The 19,600-nt window shown below is 35.8% G+C and overlaps 2 protein-coding genes across 2 annotated transcripts; one reads left to right on the top strand and one right to left on the bottom strand.

Annotated features, from left to right (window-relative positions):
- Window positions 1-50: 50 nt before the first annotated feature.
- LOC146137916 (melanopsin-like) lies at window positions 51-4,365 on the top strand. Its single transcript, XM_083394471.1, has 7 exons — window positions 51-218; window positions 533-662; window positions 1,803-1,931; window positions 2,429-2,595; window positions 2,929-3,065; window positions 4,083-4,199; window positions 4,334-4,365. Exons 1-7 carry the CDS (start codon window positions 64-66, stop codon window positions 4,363-4,365), a joined length of 867 nt encoding a protein of 288 aa, XP_083250597.1. The 5' UTR covers window positions 51-63.
- Window positions 4,366-10,010: 5,645 nt separating this feature from the next.
- On the bottom strand, window positions 10,011-19,226 carry LOC146137915 (NAD-dependent protein deacetylase sir-2.1-like). Its single transcript, XM_083394470.1, has 14 exons — window positions 19,092-19,226; window positions 18,425-18,512; window positions 18,192-18,301; window positions 17,885-18,009; window positions 17,386-17,505; window positions 16,858-16,950; window positions 16,383-16,483; window positions 16,120-16,226; window positions 15,387-15,466; window positions 14,853-15,036; window positions 12,927-13,089; window positions 11,519-12,132; window positions 10,671-10,811; window positions 10,011-10,267 (listed from the first exon to the last, which is right to left on the bottom strand). Exons 1-14 carry the CDS (start codon window positions 19,180-19,182, stop codon window positions 10,152-10,154), a joined length of 2,133 nt encoding a protein of 710 aa, XP_083250596.1. The 5' UTR covers window positions 19,183-19,226; the 3' UTR covers window positions 10,011-10,151.
- Between the last annotated feature and the right edge of the window lie 374 nt (window positions 19,227-19,600).

The raw sequence follows: 19,600 nt of genomic DNA, 5'->3' as shown, positions 1-19,600 counted from the left end.
AAAATCTTTAAAATGTATTACACATTTAATATTTTTAAGAATAACAAGGTTATAGGCTATAGGATGTCGCACCAAGACCAACTGTTTACTGATATAAACGACAGTTCTAACATGACCGAGTCATTAGCGGTAACGGCCGTCATTATCCTCTTGGCCATATTCGGTATTGGATCGAACCTGTTGGCAATAGTGACACTCTGGAAATCCGAAAGACTACGGTAATATACGATTTAAGTATTTTCGCACAAATTTTATGACTTGTATGGTTCAGTGGTTCATTCTGTCAGTCTGTTTTCGTTGGACATGTTCTTGTAAATGGAAAAGTATATGTGCGAAACCTATGGATTAGTACATCATAAATTTATTGGAAATGTTTTTTCATAACCTACGTTAATGTTTATCAAAACTTTTGAGCAATTATGATTCATTAAAGTGTTATTCTTACGTCGTTTAATTTTCTGCCCACAACGTAGCATCAAATATGCCTATAATGTCACCAAATTAGCGATTTAACAATAGGTTTTTCTTTTAGATCGGTGTTCAATCGCATTATTCTAAGCCTTTGCATATCGGATTTTCTTTCTGCTCTGGTCAGTCCTTTATTTGCCTATCGTCGCACTTTCGGACAAAGCAAGTGGCAGTTGGGACAATTTACGTGCAAGGTTACTCCGATATATTCTTTACCACACTTTACAAGTCTGTATACTTTAAAGCAGTCGTTCCTAAACTTGGGTCGCGGCAGGTAATCGCCGTGTACTATTTGTTAAACGAGAAAAAAAACAATATAAATTGAAAGATGGCAGTAAATTGAGCAAGAACAGACGCCAATCTAACATTTTAATAATTAGTTGACGTGATTTACTTCAGTGAACCATTCGTGTTTATGAAGTCACCACCAGTATTGTGTTCAATCAATGGCTAAAATAGGGATTTCATTCTATCTAATCTGACGGCCCTGTCGAATATAAATACGAATTGTGGCCATACGACCACCGAAGACACGTTTTAACACACCCGACAAAAAAACTCCATGTAACAATATTTTACCCACTATATAGGCCTAGAACAATTTATACATAATAATCATTATTTCTTTGTTAACATTATCTGTTTTAAAAACCGAAATAAAGCAATACATTTTTTTGTTCAAACCAGTCTTACAAGTATACGGGAAGTCGATTTTTTATTGTTATGAGTTATGACATATTTGCACAACATTTTTGTTTTCCGTCGGCCAAATAAATCTTATAACGCAAACATAACTTGAGTCGTAATATTTAGTTGAATCCGAACATTTATGCCAATTTCGAAACCAGTTGTCTAGAAATGCGAACATTTTTTCTAATCGTTATATGATTGCAATCTGGTTTACGTTCAATCCACCAAAATTGGGGTCATTTTTGAAAACTAAAACGGGGGTCGATCGCGACAACAAAAACGTTGAAAACCACTGCTTTAAAGGCTGAAAAAATCTAACGCATTTAAGCATGCGATAGTTCATCCTTTAGCTGAAATCACACTTCGAAATGTTTTTATGTTTGGTATGTGTTATCTGCAAATACAGCGAATAACTATGAATTAAACTGGTCCTTTACAATGAATCTATAAGGTGATTCTTTCGGTTTAGATTTGTTAGCATTTCCAGGGTAATTACTTTTGCGATCAAACAGAAAAACAGTATTGTTATCACGTCCAATTTTTCACTGGTAATCCGGCAATGTTTGTTATGTTTGTTGTCGATAACTTAAAACGTTTCCTAATGACCTCAATCGAAACTGTTGAGAATTTTTTTATTTTCGAAGTTTATTTTTGGCGTGGACTATCTGACATCTTTCGTCACGTCTATCCACATCTGCGCTTTCAGCATCATTCGACTTTTATCGATTTGGCAACCGAAGACATTCATCAAACTTACAAGCCACGGCACGAAGGTATCAAAGATACAATTTTGATTTATCGTTTGTCATAGCTGAAAAGCGATTAGGCCTATACACTATAAAAAGAATTGTTTCGCGACCCGACGATTAAATAAATTATATTTTCGCTGGTTGTGGCTCTACGCTGGCCATTGTGAGGTGTATTGTGCTTCAAAGCGAAATATTTGAATATTATTTTTATTATTTTTGTCGGTTGCCTATAGCTTTACCTTTCAGAGTATATCTGCCACTTTAGCATCGTTTTAACTTTTGTCAGATTAAAAGTGAAAAGAAATGAAGTTAGTTTCCTTACAACATGGTTCGAGTTTTTTCTGTAGGCAACAAAAATGCTTAACTGATAGAAACCGTTTACTACACACATAACGAAAAATAAAAGTAACAGGAAATCATGTTTGCCTATGGTTAAGGGCATAGATCTAGAATCTAGACTAGATGGAAAAGTTGGTTAATGCGACATAAATATACAATCAAGGTGTTTGTATCTTATTTAGGTTTTTATATTTACATCCTGGTTCTTGGCAGTTGGCTCTGGTTTTGTTCCCATGGTGATTTGGACAGGACAAAGAACGTTAGGTGGTGCCAACTGTACAAGTGGTTCTCGCAAAGAAGTGAAGATATCATCGGAAAAGTGGCCAGATTGTACCATAACGCTTGCTTGGTAACACATTTTTTTCATGATTTTATTAAACAATAACACAATAGCCTTAGAGCTGTTAGCTATAGCCGAAATGTTAGTTTACAATATGTAGAAAAGATTTAGATATCATCCTTATTTAAATAATAATGCATAGCAAAATATACTGGTGGATTGTTTAAAGGTACGGCAGACTACTACTTGTACGTAAAGCCAAGGGTCTTAGTTTTTAACGTTAAATAACAAAATAATTACCAATATGGGATGAGGTTAAGCTTTGAATAAAACTTTAATATTCCTACATAGCTGATTATAATACAAACAATTTAATATAGATTACTTCATTTGTTTTTACAGTAAACAGGACTTTCGCATCTATACGAGAGTGGCTTATTCATTTTTCTACTACTTACCTGCTGTTCTGATGATCGTTTGCGGAATTGCTATTACGCGCATTATAAAGAAACTACGAAAAAACAGAGAACAACTTATGGGTAAAATCCAGTGGTGAGATTCAACCGGTTCGCGCGAACCGCTTTTGCTACCATAAGTTTGCAGAACCAGTAGCCTACCTGGCTTACTTCCCTAGAACAGTTAGAACAGTTGTAATTATGCTAATAAAATCACTTTCTTCAGGGTTACCATTTGTGGTTAGTTTTAACCCAATGCGCTAATATGCAGTGATTATGAAGCAAGCGGGTTAATTATGAGAATCATTAAAGTCCTTGCCCGATGAATCTTCCCTACTTCTCCAATGGGAATTGTAGAGTCTGATTACAAGTCCACACAGTTTTTGTTGGCTGGTGTTTAGCAAGCCAGCCAGCAAGCCGGCAAGCCACAACTGTTCTGTTTATCGACAAATTTGGAGGAAAAAATGGCGACACAGAAATAAAATATTGTCCTAATATGGTAATATTTTACAGCGGCCTACTTCTCAAAAGGTGCGGATGTTTCACCTGGCGATTACTCATATCGTTTTATGTGAACTGTAAATCTTGGGTGACGGAAAAAGCTCGGGCAAAGGGAACTAGGTCGACTTTTAGCTTAGCGGATGTGAAATATCACTAAACGGCGCATTCAAAAGTGGCATACAGCGCCAATGCGAAAACAGCAGCACATCAGAAATTACGCAATACAATAAATATTTTAAATTATCCACTAATTATTTCTTATGACGCTAATTATAACAATCATTACCCAAATTGTTTGTATGTTTAATACCCGAATAAGGAATAAGTTGACCTTTTAAAAATGTTTAATGAGCAACTTGTTTGTTACCTAGATGTAATTCCACTACTGGTAAAATCTAATGTACCGGTAATAGAGATTTATCACGTTCTACGCCTAGTGAAGAAAAACGCCCAAATGATTATATCTATTTCATTTTAACCTAAATAAGATATTATGAGTTTGTAAAGATTTAACTTAAGGCTTGACACTGTGCTGCATTTTAGCAATCATGGAAGAGAGATTATAGCTAATTATCTGCGCATATTTTGCCTTTTCTGCAGGGTTCAGAACTGTCCCTAACAAATCTGAGGTGAAAAGAAGAAAGAAGGAGGGTCAAATTACTTTTCAGTTAATTCTGATAGTGGGATCGTTCTTGCTCGGATACATTCCAACAGCAGGTAAAATTCTACACAAAAACAATACCTTAAAAATAAGTAGTAACTTAAAATTATTTTTTTTCTAAACTGTGACTGAATGAAGACCAACTTTCTAACAACGCATACCTTGTTTCTCCAATTCTGTGGTTACCAAGCTTTACAAACTAACGACGTGGCGATCGCTTGAATTTTTATAGTTATATTAGCGATCTCGTAAAATAAAATAACTGAAGCGAGAAATTTACAACGACCGATGTAAAATAGAAAAAAATAAAAGTACATATTTAAATGAAGCAAAATCGTAGTGACTAAAATGTTGCAGTTGAAAAATTTTTTCGCATTATTGGATTTAATGATTAAGTACTAAAAATGTATTCGCCCTAACTGCCTAATTGATCCTAAATTACCCGTGAACCCCAAAAATAAGTAAATTAATATATGTCTGATCCATTACAATTTATAAATATGACCGTTTGTAACAGCGTACCACCACTACACATTAAACATCCCGATTTCAAAAGACGAAGAATACAAGCGTGATTGGTGGTTCGGCGTTTCCAGTTACACCGCAATGCGGTTGAGCGAATCCCTGAATCCAGTGTTTTATTACTTGTCATCCGGGTAAGTACTTGGCGTGAATTAATACGAGTTTCAGTAAACCAGTGTTCGCATATGACTTCAATTGTCCCACAATCAGGTTTTAAAACTTATACGTAGTGGTATTGCGGCTGGCGTAAGTTGTCTTCACAACCATACATCGACCATATAGGCTAGCGCAATAAGCGAGAATATTAAGCAAATGTATTTTTCATAACGAGTGAACGCGGAGACAGTAAAATGCCCTTATAGGTGGTATTCGACCAGAAGGGTTTTGGGAGCACTGACTTGGGAATCAAACGGCTGTGTGATGCAACAAGCTGAATTTCCGATTTTATACTACAACGTTCCTGGCAGGAAATTATTAGGCCAGGGGTGTGATACGCGTACCACTAGTGCAGGGGTTCTTAAACTTTTTTTTACCGCAGACCCCTAACATTTTTTTTTGCTTTGCACGGACCCCGGTAGGCGATAAATGCTCCAAAATGATGTCATAATATGACGTCACAATACAAATAGACTTCATAACTCTGCTTATTTCGGTCCGAAATATGTGAAAGTTAAATGGAGTCTAACTATACATTCAGTGCAAAACCGTTCAATTTTTAATTAAAGTGTTTTCTTTGAAAAAATAATTGCTTCTTAAGTATACACTAGTTCTTTAATTAGGCCTTCATGGATCCCCTAAAACTAGTTCACGGACCCCCAAGGGGTCCATGGACCCCAGTTTAAGAACCCCTGCACTAGTGGTACGCGAAGGTTTTTCAGGTGGTACGCGAGTAGCTTACGTTTTTTTCACAAAAACTTGGATTCACAACTTTTATATTTTGTTTTTTCATTGTTACGTAACTATCCTTACTGTTTCGTACGATTACGATCTTAAAAATACAGGTCATTTTATATGTCAACGATGAGCACATCAGTTGCCTTAAAAAGCCATACAACGCTGTGGGACAGTGGACGTTAATTATATCAAATTATTGTGTTAGATATCATCTAATATTTAAAAGCTTAATCTACAAATAGCATTGAATAGTGCCATTGTTAACTTAAAATAAATGAAAACATGATTCGATTAAAATAGTTGTTCTACAACAGTTGTTTCTTAAAATCTTAGCTGGGCGCAAGCTCTACTCCAATATTTTACTTTTTATATTGATTTTATCAGTTCCATGTTGCGTTAGTTATTAAATCTGCTTCTATGCTGCCCTAAGCATAACATAAAATTTACATATGTTTAGAAAAGTAATTGAAGAAAATGATTCGTAGTTTTGCGATTTGCGAACTTTGAGGCTAGTAATGTTTTAATATAGTTTCTCGAATTTCGGGCCAATATTTGCTACTTATTACGGCCTATTTGGACTGTGTTTAGTCTGAACAGTATGATATGATTGAAGAAGATCTGAATTGTGCACCATGCCACCCTCTCCACAAACTGTGTTTTGTCAATTTTACCAACTAAACTACGAAAAAATTTTGCAGTTTTGCGTAAACAAAATGCTTTTTTTGCGGATTACTGATTGGGGGGACTTAATCTTTTTAGCGCCAATTTGTAATGCCATTTGCAGTAGATAGCCTTTGCATTGCGTGTTATCACTGTCAAAATCAGCTCGATGTAAACCAATATCGAGCCCGAGCAACTTTTGTGTGTCTCCCAAACGCAATTTTTATCGCGCTACGCGCCACGAAGAGTTAACTTTTCTAGTTTCATGCTGTCTGGTTGTTATGTAGGCCTATTTGAAAAACGCCGAATTATTTTTAGTATTATTGTTTTATATTTAAGGGGTGCAGGGCACAGGACAGTTACAAAAGGGGCGCGGTAGAAAAAAGGTTAAGAACAACTTTTCTAAAAGAAGTGGCGTACAGAGCGTCAATGTGGTACGAGATCGTAAAATGTTGGGAACCCCTGGATTAGGCCTACTAGAAAAATACCCACCCAAATTGAACTACACTGCCTTTGCTATGTCAAACCTTTGCTAGTTTTAACTGTAATGTCATACGCGGTACCCATAGTATATCTTTTGCGTGTTTCAAACGTATTTTAAGTCCACTTCTAAAAAACGTGTTAACTATTCGTTTCTCGGGCAATACTTCAGTTTCAAAAAGTTTTAATTTGTGAAAAAATAATAGCACACAATCTAGTTAACTGTACTGACAAATCGTTTAGTCTTTGATTGAAACCGATTTAATAGACGTCAAAGGTCGTTGAACCAAACGACTAAGGTCGAACATAAAGCCATACAAAACTGGCAGGTATTTTTAGAAAAATGAGAGGCGAGACGCTGCGAGTGTTCTTTCCTGCTTGGCACCGAAAACGCAAGTCGAAGAAACGACAGAAGAATAGGAAACCGGTTCTTGCCACACTTTCGGCCAACCTTGGATAACCGAACTGCTTTGCAATGAAAACAACTTTAAAATCTTAAACAGACTTCTACAACCACAGATGTGTCCTAACAAATTAAAAAAAAACATCAGATAGTTTTAACCACCAAATGATCTCCAGTATAGTTTGTGTACTTGTTGTACTAAAAGCCTACTTTCTAATGACATTTTCCCGGTCTTTTGGTCGGAAAACGTAATTTGTCATGCAGATCATATTATGGGCCAATATCTGTGGCGTGCACATTGTAATGAGAATCAATCGCAAAATTATGAACAATTATTTTAAATCTATCTGAATATATGTAAATTGAGTTTGTTTTAACAGACAGGGTAAATCTTAGCTATAGTATAATGAATACAAAAAAAGTATAGTTAGGCTATACATAGGCCTACTGTTAACATTTGTGCTGTAAGTACGCAACATACAACTATCGTTTTTTGTGTGGTTTCAAATTTACTTTAATACAATATTTTCACCGAATAAAAGCGAAGACCTGTCCATGTAGCAACACTGCTCTAAAGAAAAGGTTCAAAAAAAGTACACGCGTACAAACGATGGGTGGTTTAATGTAGCTAAACGCTTTCGTCTGTACTATAGAATTCAGATAATAACAGCAGCACAATTCAGCAGTGAAAAGTCGCGACGGCTGGAATACTGTAAGTAAGATGTTTCTCGCGAGTTAGGTGTATTGCAGCGACACACAGGTAACGTGTTTTTAAGGCGGAATAAACACCTTAAAGAAGAATGAATGTAACGCGGCAACTATGCAGAAAATTTAAGCAAACAGAAGATAATTGTAATTTTTTGGGCACACAAAATGCAAGAAAAATACAGAACGCTACAATTGCCTAAGCAAAGCGTATAATCCGTATATGTCACTAACAGATAAATCAGTGATTCTCAACCTTTTATGGCTTATGGCACCCCGCAAAAAGAATAAATAGGTTTTCGCCGCCCAGACAGAAATTTTCGTAATTTACTGAAAATGTCACTATAAATGGAACTGGAACAACACAATCAACTTAAAACATGTAGAAAGTGTCATTTGGTATAATGGTCTCTAATCGTACACGAATAGTTGTATCAATAAGCTTACCGATTGAGCAAAAATCAGATTCTTAAAAATTCTCAAATACCTATCGACACCCTTGAGAGTTGGAAATGGCACACCAGAGCGCCGCGGCAACCCGGTTGAGAACCACTGAGATAAGTAATTGAAACAGCACAGGACAAAATGCTAACGGGTTATTCCGGTGTTTATAAACGACAACCAACTTTAACGTATCGACCACAAAAACGCATGGTTAGGACGACATTCAACTAATCACGCAAGACGAGCATTGTACGTATGAAAAACGGACAACCCTTCAGTGAGGTTTGAACGCAGGCTCTTGCGTACGAAAGCAAACTAATACTCACAAGGCGAAGGCACTGTTTTGCTTCCAATTAGGTTGCGCTGGTTTCCAGACAAGAGCGGAAAAAAGCCTATACAGACAAAGTGGCAAACAAAACGCAGCAAATATCATAAAACTGAAAATTGACTACAGATGTTTTTCTTATATACAAGGTATAAATATAGTTAACAAACGAGAACTGAAAACCGTAATTGGCCAAGGACAAAGAAAAATACATAAATATATATTAGACGTTATTTTAGACTAAAGAACCCATCGGCAAATAAAAAGCATACTTATTAGTTCGGAAGCTTTTTTAAGTATCGCTAGAGATTTGAAACAAGTAAATATGGTAACCAACACAAAATAATATACCCCATTTAATATTTATTTAATTGTTGCGGCGGTTAAATAGATGTCCCCTCACTGTGAATGGCTGGATAATCCTTCCAGCTGGTGTAAGTTATTTTTTAAAGTAAGGGTTTGTAACTCGAATCAAATAATTTTGGGTAATAACCATAAGTCTTAACAGTTGATACCTTGTTGACGACTAACGTTTTTAAAAAAGTTACATAAAAATACTTAAATAGATGCTTCTTATAGTTTACTAATCAAGGCAATATGTGGATGTTGTACATAAAAGCGGTTGTGTATCCGGGAATTAGCGTAATAGAAATCAAACGCCGATTTAATAAAAAAAATTGTATATAACCAGCCTTTAAAATACAAAAAACTAATGCGTTTTTAACAATATTTAAACACTATTGAGCAAACAATACTTTCATCGACTTGGTTGTTTGTGTTTGAGATTAATTTTGCAAACAGAAAATGAATAAAGGTCACTCTAGCGAGCTACGATATATGTGTAGCAAAAATACTAAAATGTTACGGCGATTTTGTAATTTTACCAAAAGCGCATTACAATTATACACTTTAATTGTGGAACAATATAAATGGAACAACAGAGTAAATTGTGGCTTAAAGGCCCCCAAACGATCATCTAAGGAGTTCCGTAAAAGAGTAATACCTGACAAATTTGACAAATAACAACGATAAATCATAAACCATCGCTTGGAATCACACATTTTCAAAGGTCAACTATATTTCTTATAATACTGTAACATTTAGATCTCTTATTGTAAAGAACGGGCAGAAATTGCGTGTTGAAAAATACAGATTTTAAAATAGTATTTAGTCGTAAACAGAAAAGATTACGATTTGACAAATGTTAGGCTGTTTAGTTGTTTTCGATTTTAAAACACAGTTGTCATGTTGTAGTTTAGACCAGCCAGCAAATTACTAGAGTGTCGGTAAACACAATATTTCATGCGTCTCGATCGGCGACGTTGGGTCTTTTGCAAGAGCATTACAAGTGACCAAGAGTAAAGCGCATTTAAAGTTTTGTGTACATAATGTACATTGATGGTAAAAAGGCTAAGTAAATAGATACATTGTACTGAGAATTAAGGATTGAGGTATTTGATATTTTTAACTCAACCGAACCATTTTGACGGATTCTCTACCGGACAATGCTTATTTCCTGAGTCGAGAACCCCTGCAATAAAAGACAACATTGTAGAAAAACGAGATTTTCTGTTCTCAGCTCGGATCGCTGCTGTTAGAGACGAAGCTTTGACGTGCGTCTGGTGAATGACTTTCTCGTGACGTCACCACTGTTGTCCGGGGGCTGGGGTGCCTTTGCAGAGGGGAAATACCTGAATCGAAATAAAGGGGCTGAAATTCACCTTTAAATGAACAAACGCAAGTGCAAAGTAATAAAACGTGCCAGTTGGTGAACATTCTTTTGGTAATCTTTTTTGCACCAGAAAAAACCCAAGTTTTCTAATGAATTTCCTTATACATTACTTATCCTATGCATACAGCTGCCACTAGAGAAGGTTATGAGATACATCGTAATTACATTCCCAATATCTTTTAACGATATGTATATAGGAAAAAACGCAGTTTAAGTTTAGTAAAATAAATGAAAGTTACGCGAAAGAAACAGCTTACACCTGAAAAAAGGGAGTTAAAAAAACGTTAAATTTCGGATTCCGAATAACAGGCTTTAGGCGCACGGTTCAATCCCCACTAAAAACATGAAAATCGCAGCACTACCTGTTGAGGAATTCCCGTTGGAGTCGTCGTCGGAGGAGGAGTTGTCCTCCTCATCTTCGGAAGAGTCGCTCACCTCTTCAGGAGGAACCTCGGCTCCCGGGAAGATACAGCGGCGCTTCCCGTCGAAGTAGAAGCAGCCGGCTGCTCAACGCAAAAGTAGACGAGTTAGTTAAGCGGTTTACATGAAAGGGTGTCAGACCAACTGACGCTAGATTCACAAAGATGTACCAGAATCTGGATTCACAAAGATGGACATGAATCTAGATTCACAATACACCTGAACCTCGTGGTTGGTCGGGCGTGTAATATTTCTAACGACTCTTATAGTTCAAAAAATTTAAAAGTTAGGAAATGTTTACCCCGAAGGACGTTCGACCAACGGACGATAAATTCACAATGGATGTGGTTGGTCTGGCGCGTGATATTTCAAACAACTCTCTTAGTTAGAATTTTTTTAAATGTTAGGAATTAAATCGGATTGGGTTTTAACAAGCTTTCTTCAAGTTTCAGCCAAACAATAAAAGAAAAATTACTTCAAAAATTAACATTTTTATTTAAATCGCTATGAAAAAACAGTAAATTGTGTCCCAAAGAATCTCAATTATGATCCCGTATGTTTTTTTAATATAGCTTTATATTATGAATATTTTTAATTGGAAAGCCCAATTGGTATTACATAATTGATATTAACAACAGGCACATGCGCAAATAACTTACAGTCGAAACAAGCTAACCCATGTCAAACGTGACTCTTTATTTCGAGCGAAAGTCTTTCCTGGTAATTAATACCAATGACAACTTACTGCAAATCTTAACACGCTCAATTTTGCAGACAGTTCATTTCTTACCTGGAAGCCGTTTGCTAATCGACTGCTTCCATCTGCTCTTCCACAAATCTCCCATCGCGTGACTGTAATCCTCGTCATCTAGAACTTTTCCGTTCATGTGAGCTTCGTGATGCTTTACCAAGTCACCGCTGCGTTCGTGAGACGTTTCCACCCGCGAACTAGACGGACGATCGCTGAGTGAAGGACTTTTCAGGGACATTTCCATTTCCTCTTTTGATTTCTCGGCGTTTTTCTGTGACGCTTGTTGGTCATGTGAATTGGTGACGGCGTCGTGATTTAAGCGTTTCGAGAGTTCGCGTGATACGCCGCGCGATTTTTCGCTGAAACTGTCGAGTTCCTTTGTTTCAGAATCGGCAACAAACTCGCTTTCGTGTTTGTTAGACGTGTCATGTAAAAGATTCGCACCAGAGTTACTCGAAAGCTTCAAGGACGCTTCACGATCCAGTGGCGAATCGACTATCATTTTTGTGACGTCATTGTCTGTATCGCGTGAGTCCGTTTCGTCGAGCGGCGGCGTTTGACTTAAGCGACTTGCCACATCTACGACTTTCTTGCGGTCGCTTTGGTTCGGACTGCTGCTGGCATCGTCGGGTAACGACGTGATCTCCTTAAGGCTAAAGTTAAAAGCAATAAAATCCTTAAGTTCAAATGTAATTTCAATTTAATGTTGATTGCTAAACACATACTTATACATAAGTACATGGCGTAAATGTAAACTATAATCCATAATGGCCTGAAAGTTTAGAGTTTAGACTAATGTCGAGCTTAATGGAAAATTACCGAAACATAGATATTTTCTTGTAAAAATGCAGAGATCAAAAAATAAAACTACAGGCGAATCGTGATAGCACTTCACTTAGGATTTAGCGCTTTGAAAGATTTCAGGCAAAAAAGCACATGCTGCTTTTTTTTACAATTTACGGTCTGCGGGTTTATCGGTTTGGAATTTGGTATTACGTGTGGGCACGTCGGACTCAGGTAGTCTTATGTAGTCTTACTCGTGTTCCAAACTACTTGTCTGACTTCACTAAAGAAAACCGACCCCAGCGCGACCACCAGGATGAGAACCACCTTTCTTATGAGTACACTTAATAAACCTTTTGAGCGTTAATTTCATTCCAAGCCAGCGATGGAGGTTAATTTCTTATGTTAAAGGACCCTTTGTTAGCTTGTCCGGACAACAATTGGTCATTTAAATATTCCGCTTGTAAGCTACTGTACTGAAGTAACACGTAATCGACGCGCTCCAACTGGTGAAATGTGGCGATCTAAGTGTTGGCTACCACAGACGAAAAGATAAAATATAAAATGGGTTACTTGCATTTGCCTGATTCTCAACTTGGCAAAGTCAAATAGGTTTAAAGTGGCAAAAAAAACATAGTAGAGTCGTCGTAGTAAAACTGCTTACCTGACCGTTTCCTGGTCGATGAGCGCGGCGAAGGGCGCCCCCAGGCGGCGGCACATCTCACCGACGACCGTGTCCCCGTCGCCTAGCAACTCGACGTCAAAGGACATGTGCGGCAGTGATTCGCGGTTGATGAGGATCTGCGGCACCGAAGCTGGTAAGGAACCTTGGATATATAGATCGTAGTAAATTGATTGCAGCTTTGCCTTAGCAGTTGCAGGCGGTATGTGAGGCAGTGTTTAAAATGACTTAAGTCAATGGCTGACTTGACTTAAGTCACTGTTTTAGATGCCTTGACTTGACTAAGTATTTTGGACAAATGACTTTTTTTTGAAATGACAGCTGCTATGAGACAAGCTGTTGTAAAATTGGGTTCTTTATCTTAATTTGTCCATGGTAAACGATGCTATATTCTCTGTTTTGTGTTATTTTTTAGTTGAGGTATTGTTCATAGAGTTAACCAGTAATAATAATTTAAAGTTTATTTTTATGACAAGAACCGGACTTGAAGTTGACTTCCTCTAATTATGACTTGACTTGGGCAACCGATGACTTGGACTTGTATTGTTATGTATTCGAAAAGACTTTACTGGGACTTAAGTCTATTCAAAATAACTTGTTGTGTAAGGTGTTACAAACTGTGGAATAATAACAATCACGAGGCGGTTGGAAGTTTCTTGGACGTTTAAACAAACGCCATTACGCATAAAAATCTAACTATTTTCTCAGTTCGAACTTTGCGTAACAAATAGTTTTAATATACTTTCAATTGAGTTTGTAAAGATTTGATAAATGTGCAGGGTTAAGCGTAATTCAAAAATACTTGTCACAATTAGCGAGATTTGAACAAACTTTATAGAAGCTAAAACTGGACTAAAATGCTGTAAACCTAGAATGTTAACTTTTACCAATTCGATTAAAACTAACTCAGTGCGGTTCTGTTTTCGCCAACATCATTTAGAAAAAAATGTATACGAGATCAATATAAATTAATTAAAGTTAAACTCAATATAAAATCACTTTTAGACGAAAAAAAATAATATTATTTTTATAATGTAAACGTGGCTGAGATCGTTTACCAATTTACCATTATTACGACAACCTTTTTTTTAATTAAAAACGGATTGCATATTTGCCTATAGGCAGGTCTGTCAGGTATTCCGAGCATTCACTTGTGTATACGAGATACCTAAGCTGCAGTATACTTCATAGCACAATTTTCGTGAAAAAGCTACAGTAGTTTTATACTGGTATAAAGACAGTGGAGCATCACGTGCCGTGCGCCAAACGCATTATGAAAAAGGGGGAGTAATGACATAAAAAGTTAATATAAGTCAAACTGGTTTTACAGTTTGATCGAGTCCATCGACAACATTGTATTCCTTACAAAAGGTCGCGCCACATGTCTAGATTCAACCAACGGGCATCGGTGGAAAAAATGGGGATGAGATAATAAGTATTTCGTGTTTACTATGGCACTGCAAAAACACGTGTGTAACGTATTTTTCAGCATTATTAACACTACCTTGTAAAATGGAAATCAGTTAAAATATAGCATATTTCTCACGCCATTTTAAAACCTATACGTTTTGCGATAAAACTTGGCCCAAAGGCAATCGCGCTTTACCAAAAACCTGGAAATTGTACTGTGCCATACATAGTATTACTTCGAAACTATACTTCAACTACTTAACTTCGAAGCTTCTCTGCTGTACCGCACTGCTATGATGTTTACAAGTCATTCGCTTAGTCGTTCGGTTGGCCGTAAAATATACAAATCTAATAATACAGTTCTTATAATATGTTATAAGATTCGTAAGATTAGACAGAACTTTACCTGAGCACTACATTAGCTTCAGAACTCACGTTCATCTATATAACTCTTAATAACGTTAACACTATTAATAAAAAACGTTATAACGTGCTTACTGGGAATGAGCGCGACGGGTCGGACTTTGAGCGCCGAGCCGATGACGACCAGCAGGTCCGCTTCGTCCTTGTCGACGGTCATCTGCCTGTGGAAGTGCTCGGGAAGATTCTCGCCGAAGAAGACGATGTCTGGCTTCAGGATTCCCGGCTCTTCGCCCGTGCAGCGCGGACAGTGCGGGATCACCTTTAAGGGGCGTGTTGACGGTATTTTACAAGCAACACTTCAAAAACTTCGGCAAGGTTAAGGATCCCACGTTTGTCATAAAGAGTATATTTATTTCATATGGTAAGGTCGTTTTGCCTTAAATGTGTTAACAGGACGAATGGTGCCTTTGAGGCGAAAAATATTTTTCTTTAAATCAGGGGTGACAAACCAGATGCTTAACATACCTTGGATAAGAAAAAAAAATACAAAAAACAATTAAATGCCTGGTAAAAATTAAAACACACTGTCACCGGACCACTGGCGTTATTTTATAACTTTTTTCCCAACTGAAATAAACATGAGTAAAACAATCTGCCCGCTGTGCTGACCTGCTTGAAGATGTCCTCTCGTATGGCCTCGCAGTTTGTCTGGAACTTGCACACCTGGCAAGTTGCGGTGGCAAACGAACCTGAGAGTTAAACACGCGAGTTACATGGAATACGCAATGCCTTAACAACAGCTATATCTGACACTTTGCCTATTTTGGACCAGTTTGACCCCAAAGGTAATTATCCCCTGCCAAAGAGACGGCAACAGCACTCAGATTTTTAATACTTGGTTTCTTAAATCGGACACTTCAAGTTTAGGAATTACCTCATATTAAGGCTAGGTTTTGGCCTAAATTGTCGAAATAATTCAGGGTAAATTGTCAATGAAAAGGTCATTGCGAATTTTATCACAAAGCACTTTAATAAAAAGTGCGCCGAAAATCTGCAGGAATTGCAAAGTGTATACATAAAAATATTTAGAAAAAATTTTTTTATCATTAGCTACACACAGCTCTCAACTGACCAAGAATTACGGGAGAAGTTAATAAAACAAGATATAGAAGTAATCAAACATGCTCTTCTAGCTAGTGCTTTGTAAAGAAAATCGAATTGCAAAGTGTATACATAAAAAGTATTAAGAATAAAATTTAAACATTAACTATACGCTGCTCGCAATTGACAAAAAACAGAAGTTAACAAAACAAGATAAAGGAGTCAACAAACATGCTCTAGTTAGTTGGTACTTTTTGTAAGAAAAATCTGTTACGAGGAACTCAAGAAACTCCAATCTTACCGTGACACTGAATGACGTTGCGTATTCCCGCCACTTGTTCCAATGTGTCAATGTTTTGGGTGTAATTACGCAGCAGTTTGTCGCTTTTGTCAAGCATTGCGATAAATCTGTTTAGATTATATGGGTTATGAAAAACTTAAAACACACTCTTCATCAGTGTTTCGTTTGTATGTTTATTATTTACATTGGTGAGCACTAACCTCTAATTTGCAAAAACAAAGTGAAATTTGAAATCATTTTTCTACGAAAATGTGCTTTCTTACCTGTGTATGAGACTTGGTTTAAATTGACCCGGATAAATTTCCTTGGCAAACTTGAAAAAAGGCCTTGGGTCTTGCCGGAAGTACGAAATGTCAAACATAGACTAAAAATATAAACTTTAAATGCATTGTGTTCTTTAACAAATACAAGATATTTTTTTCACAAAACTTTTTTCAGTTTTGAAAATTACAATTCTTTAATAAATAGTGTAACATAAGTAATTTATAAAAAAAGGAAATATACGTTTTTTAGTAGAATCTATGAGTTGTGTATGTGATTAGTTGGTCAAAAATAATTCATGGCTACTAAATATATCATGGTGGAGGGTTGCATCATATATCTTTATTATATTGTATAAACTACAACGTATTGTTGGTGGAAAATACCAAGCCCAAGATTTGGTCATATTCCATGTTTCATCAAAATGAAGTTTTTTAATCATGTTAAAACAAAGTCACTAGTATACAAAGAGTTTACCTCTGGACTTGGAAGGTCAGGAAAATCAACAGCTAGGCGAGCATAAACACCATCTCTAGATCTAAAGTCTGGAATTCCACATGACACAGAAACCTATTTTTAAATTCAGTGGTAAAAAAACGAAAATTGCAACACTTCTTTTAATGTGTTTTGAACAACAAATGTCACGTTTTTATTGTTTGTTGTAAAGTTTGAAATAAACTGCACAAATAATCTATAAGGTTTGATATCCAAATGCTTTTCAAAGGCAACTGGTTTGCGATAAAGTAATAAACAATCAAAGGATTATATGCATATTATATATGTACATAGCAGCATAATTGTCAGTAAGTGTACTGTTTTTTATTTCTTTGCAACAATGTGAGATTAAAAAATTACAAAAATATATTAAGGCTTTTCCTTTTTACAATAAAAAAAACTTTCTATTCAAGAACAATATATGGCTAACATCTTATTTTGTCATCTCGAAGTCAATTAAAAGACTTCATATTTGTTTTAAATAAAGAAGCACAATCCCCTGCACCTTACCCCAGCACCGGTAAGAACAAGGATCCTCTTGCAAGATTTAATTAGGTTAACTGCATCAAGGAAGGTGTTGACGTTTTGCAACTTTTGTCTTCTGGGAGGTTCACTTATAAGACGAATAATCTAAATACATGAAAAATGAGTTTTTCGGTGTCATTGCACAAACCTAATTTATGAAATGAAAAAAGGGAAAAAATAAATTACTTTTTATGGTAAAAAACGCAAAATTGGGATGAAAATCAGTAAAAAACTCATTACCATATATATAATATTCACTTTATACAGAGCACAACGCATCATTACCAAAGAAATATTATCTTAAATCCACTATTTTAGAATTATAAGCAAATAATGTCGTGAAAATTGACATAATGATTAACTGATGATGATACAAGAACGTATTGAAATATCTTTATCAAGATGTTGTTGATTTACTCAAACCATTTTTTTCAATCGAAATGCTGATTTTAAAAATATTTTACACATAGTCTGCTATCCCCACCAGTTTCCAAATGGTCCAACTATCAAGATCATCCGGAAGGGATTGCATACTAGGAACAAGCTCATGAAGGAGGTCCCTTGGATTTTTTCCAGCCTGCATCTGTTCGTACATCCATGAAAAGGCTCCTGCTTAAAAAATACAATAAGATCATGAGAAACCCACCTTTAGATACTTCAATATATTTCAAATCTATAGTATTTAACTCTGGTTATGTCAACGCAAACCGTTGTATGCATTCTGAACAAACTGTTCAACAGCCAGTCATATAAGTTTTCAGGGTTACATATATTTTAAAACACAGTTTAACCATTGCTTGATGGTTGCCAATCACTTTCACTAGCAGAAGAAGATGAGGAAGACAGGTCGTCCCTTGTTTCAGGCTTAGAAGTCAAGCATGGTTCTTCATTGGCGCATTTACTGCAACAATGCAAAAAGCTTAACAGTTTACAATTAACAGTCTAACAATATCACTGATACATATTTTAAAATCTCTAGCTGTAACTTTGCCACACATCTAAAGTAACACAAACTTTTGTATACCTTGTCACTGGATTTTGGGTGGTAATTTTTTCAGGCAAGTCAACCAATCCTTCATTTATTTCAGCCATATTCTCTTCTGTTTTGAGTCCTTAAAACACAACATTTTTACCATAGGATTTAAAAAAGAAATATTGTACCAAAAGTCATGTAGACAAAATAAGCACTGATAGAATGGTAAATACAAAAATTTAGACCAAAACTAGAATTGTGCCTATTGTCTAATATACTAAATCATTAAACTGACATGAAAATTAAAATTTATCTACCAGACATGATCATTTAAATTTAAGTTTTAAAGCTACACACTAAAACTTTAGTATTTCACATTTTAACAAAATCCATAATTGAAAACAGAAATTTTTTGAACATGGCAATTTATGAACATGCAATACAAAAATACTTTTAAAATGGTAATCTTTTAAAGGAGTATTGCACTGAATCTCAAATTTTTCGAAATAAGTTCACTGTCTTCATTGGTAGGATGAGCCAGCGTACAGAAAATAAAAAACACATGCAGCTCCAGGCCAGCTTGTTGCCGACAAATACCTTGGAACAGTGAATAACACTGAGCGTGCTGTGCTCGTCAAAACATTGGAACAAAATATAACTACCAGATGGGCTTATTTGATCATTAAATCTTATATTTTGATTAGAAAATCTTGTTTACCATGGTCACTACCATTCAGATTGCATTCAGTAGTCTTTCTTTTCTTTACTGGGGTTCCACCCAGTTCTTCAGAGTGTGAACAGTTTTCCATAATTTCAACAGATATTTATATATACCAGTCAATAACAGGAATCTAGAAATATAATAATTTAATAATGATTTTATTTGTTGATTAAATATCATAAACACACAATACATGAAAATTATATATAACATCCTACAGTTGATTCACTGATATTTTATTGCACTTGTAATCTACAGATAAACAATTGTAAAATATACCACAACTTTTTTGAGACATTTTTACATCTTGTGGAACAGTTAGCCAAGCATGTTAAATTAGGCCCAGCTAAAACTTAGTTCTCCCAATTAATGAAAATAAATTACCTGATCTGGTGGAATTCGTAACTAATCGAATTTAAAGAGAAGCTAAAACTCATCCAGTCAAATTTTAAACTTATAAAAATACTACCTAAATAAAAAGGACTGTTTAAAACAAATTTAAGGTT

This window comes from Ascidiella aspersa, chromosome 7 (assembly GCF_963924565.1).
Source record: "Ascidiella aspersa chromosome 7, kaAscAspe10.2, whole genome shotgun sequence".
Taxonomy (NCBI): domain Eukaryota; kingdom Metazoa; phylum Chordata; class Ascidiacea; order Phlebobranchia; family Ascidiidae; genus Ascidiella; species Ascidiella aspersa.
The sequence above is the reverse complement of the archived record's forward strand: the minus strand, read 5'-3'. Positions and strand labels throughout refer to the sequence as shown.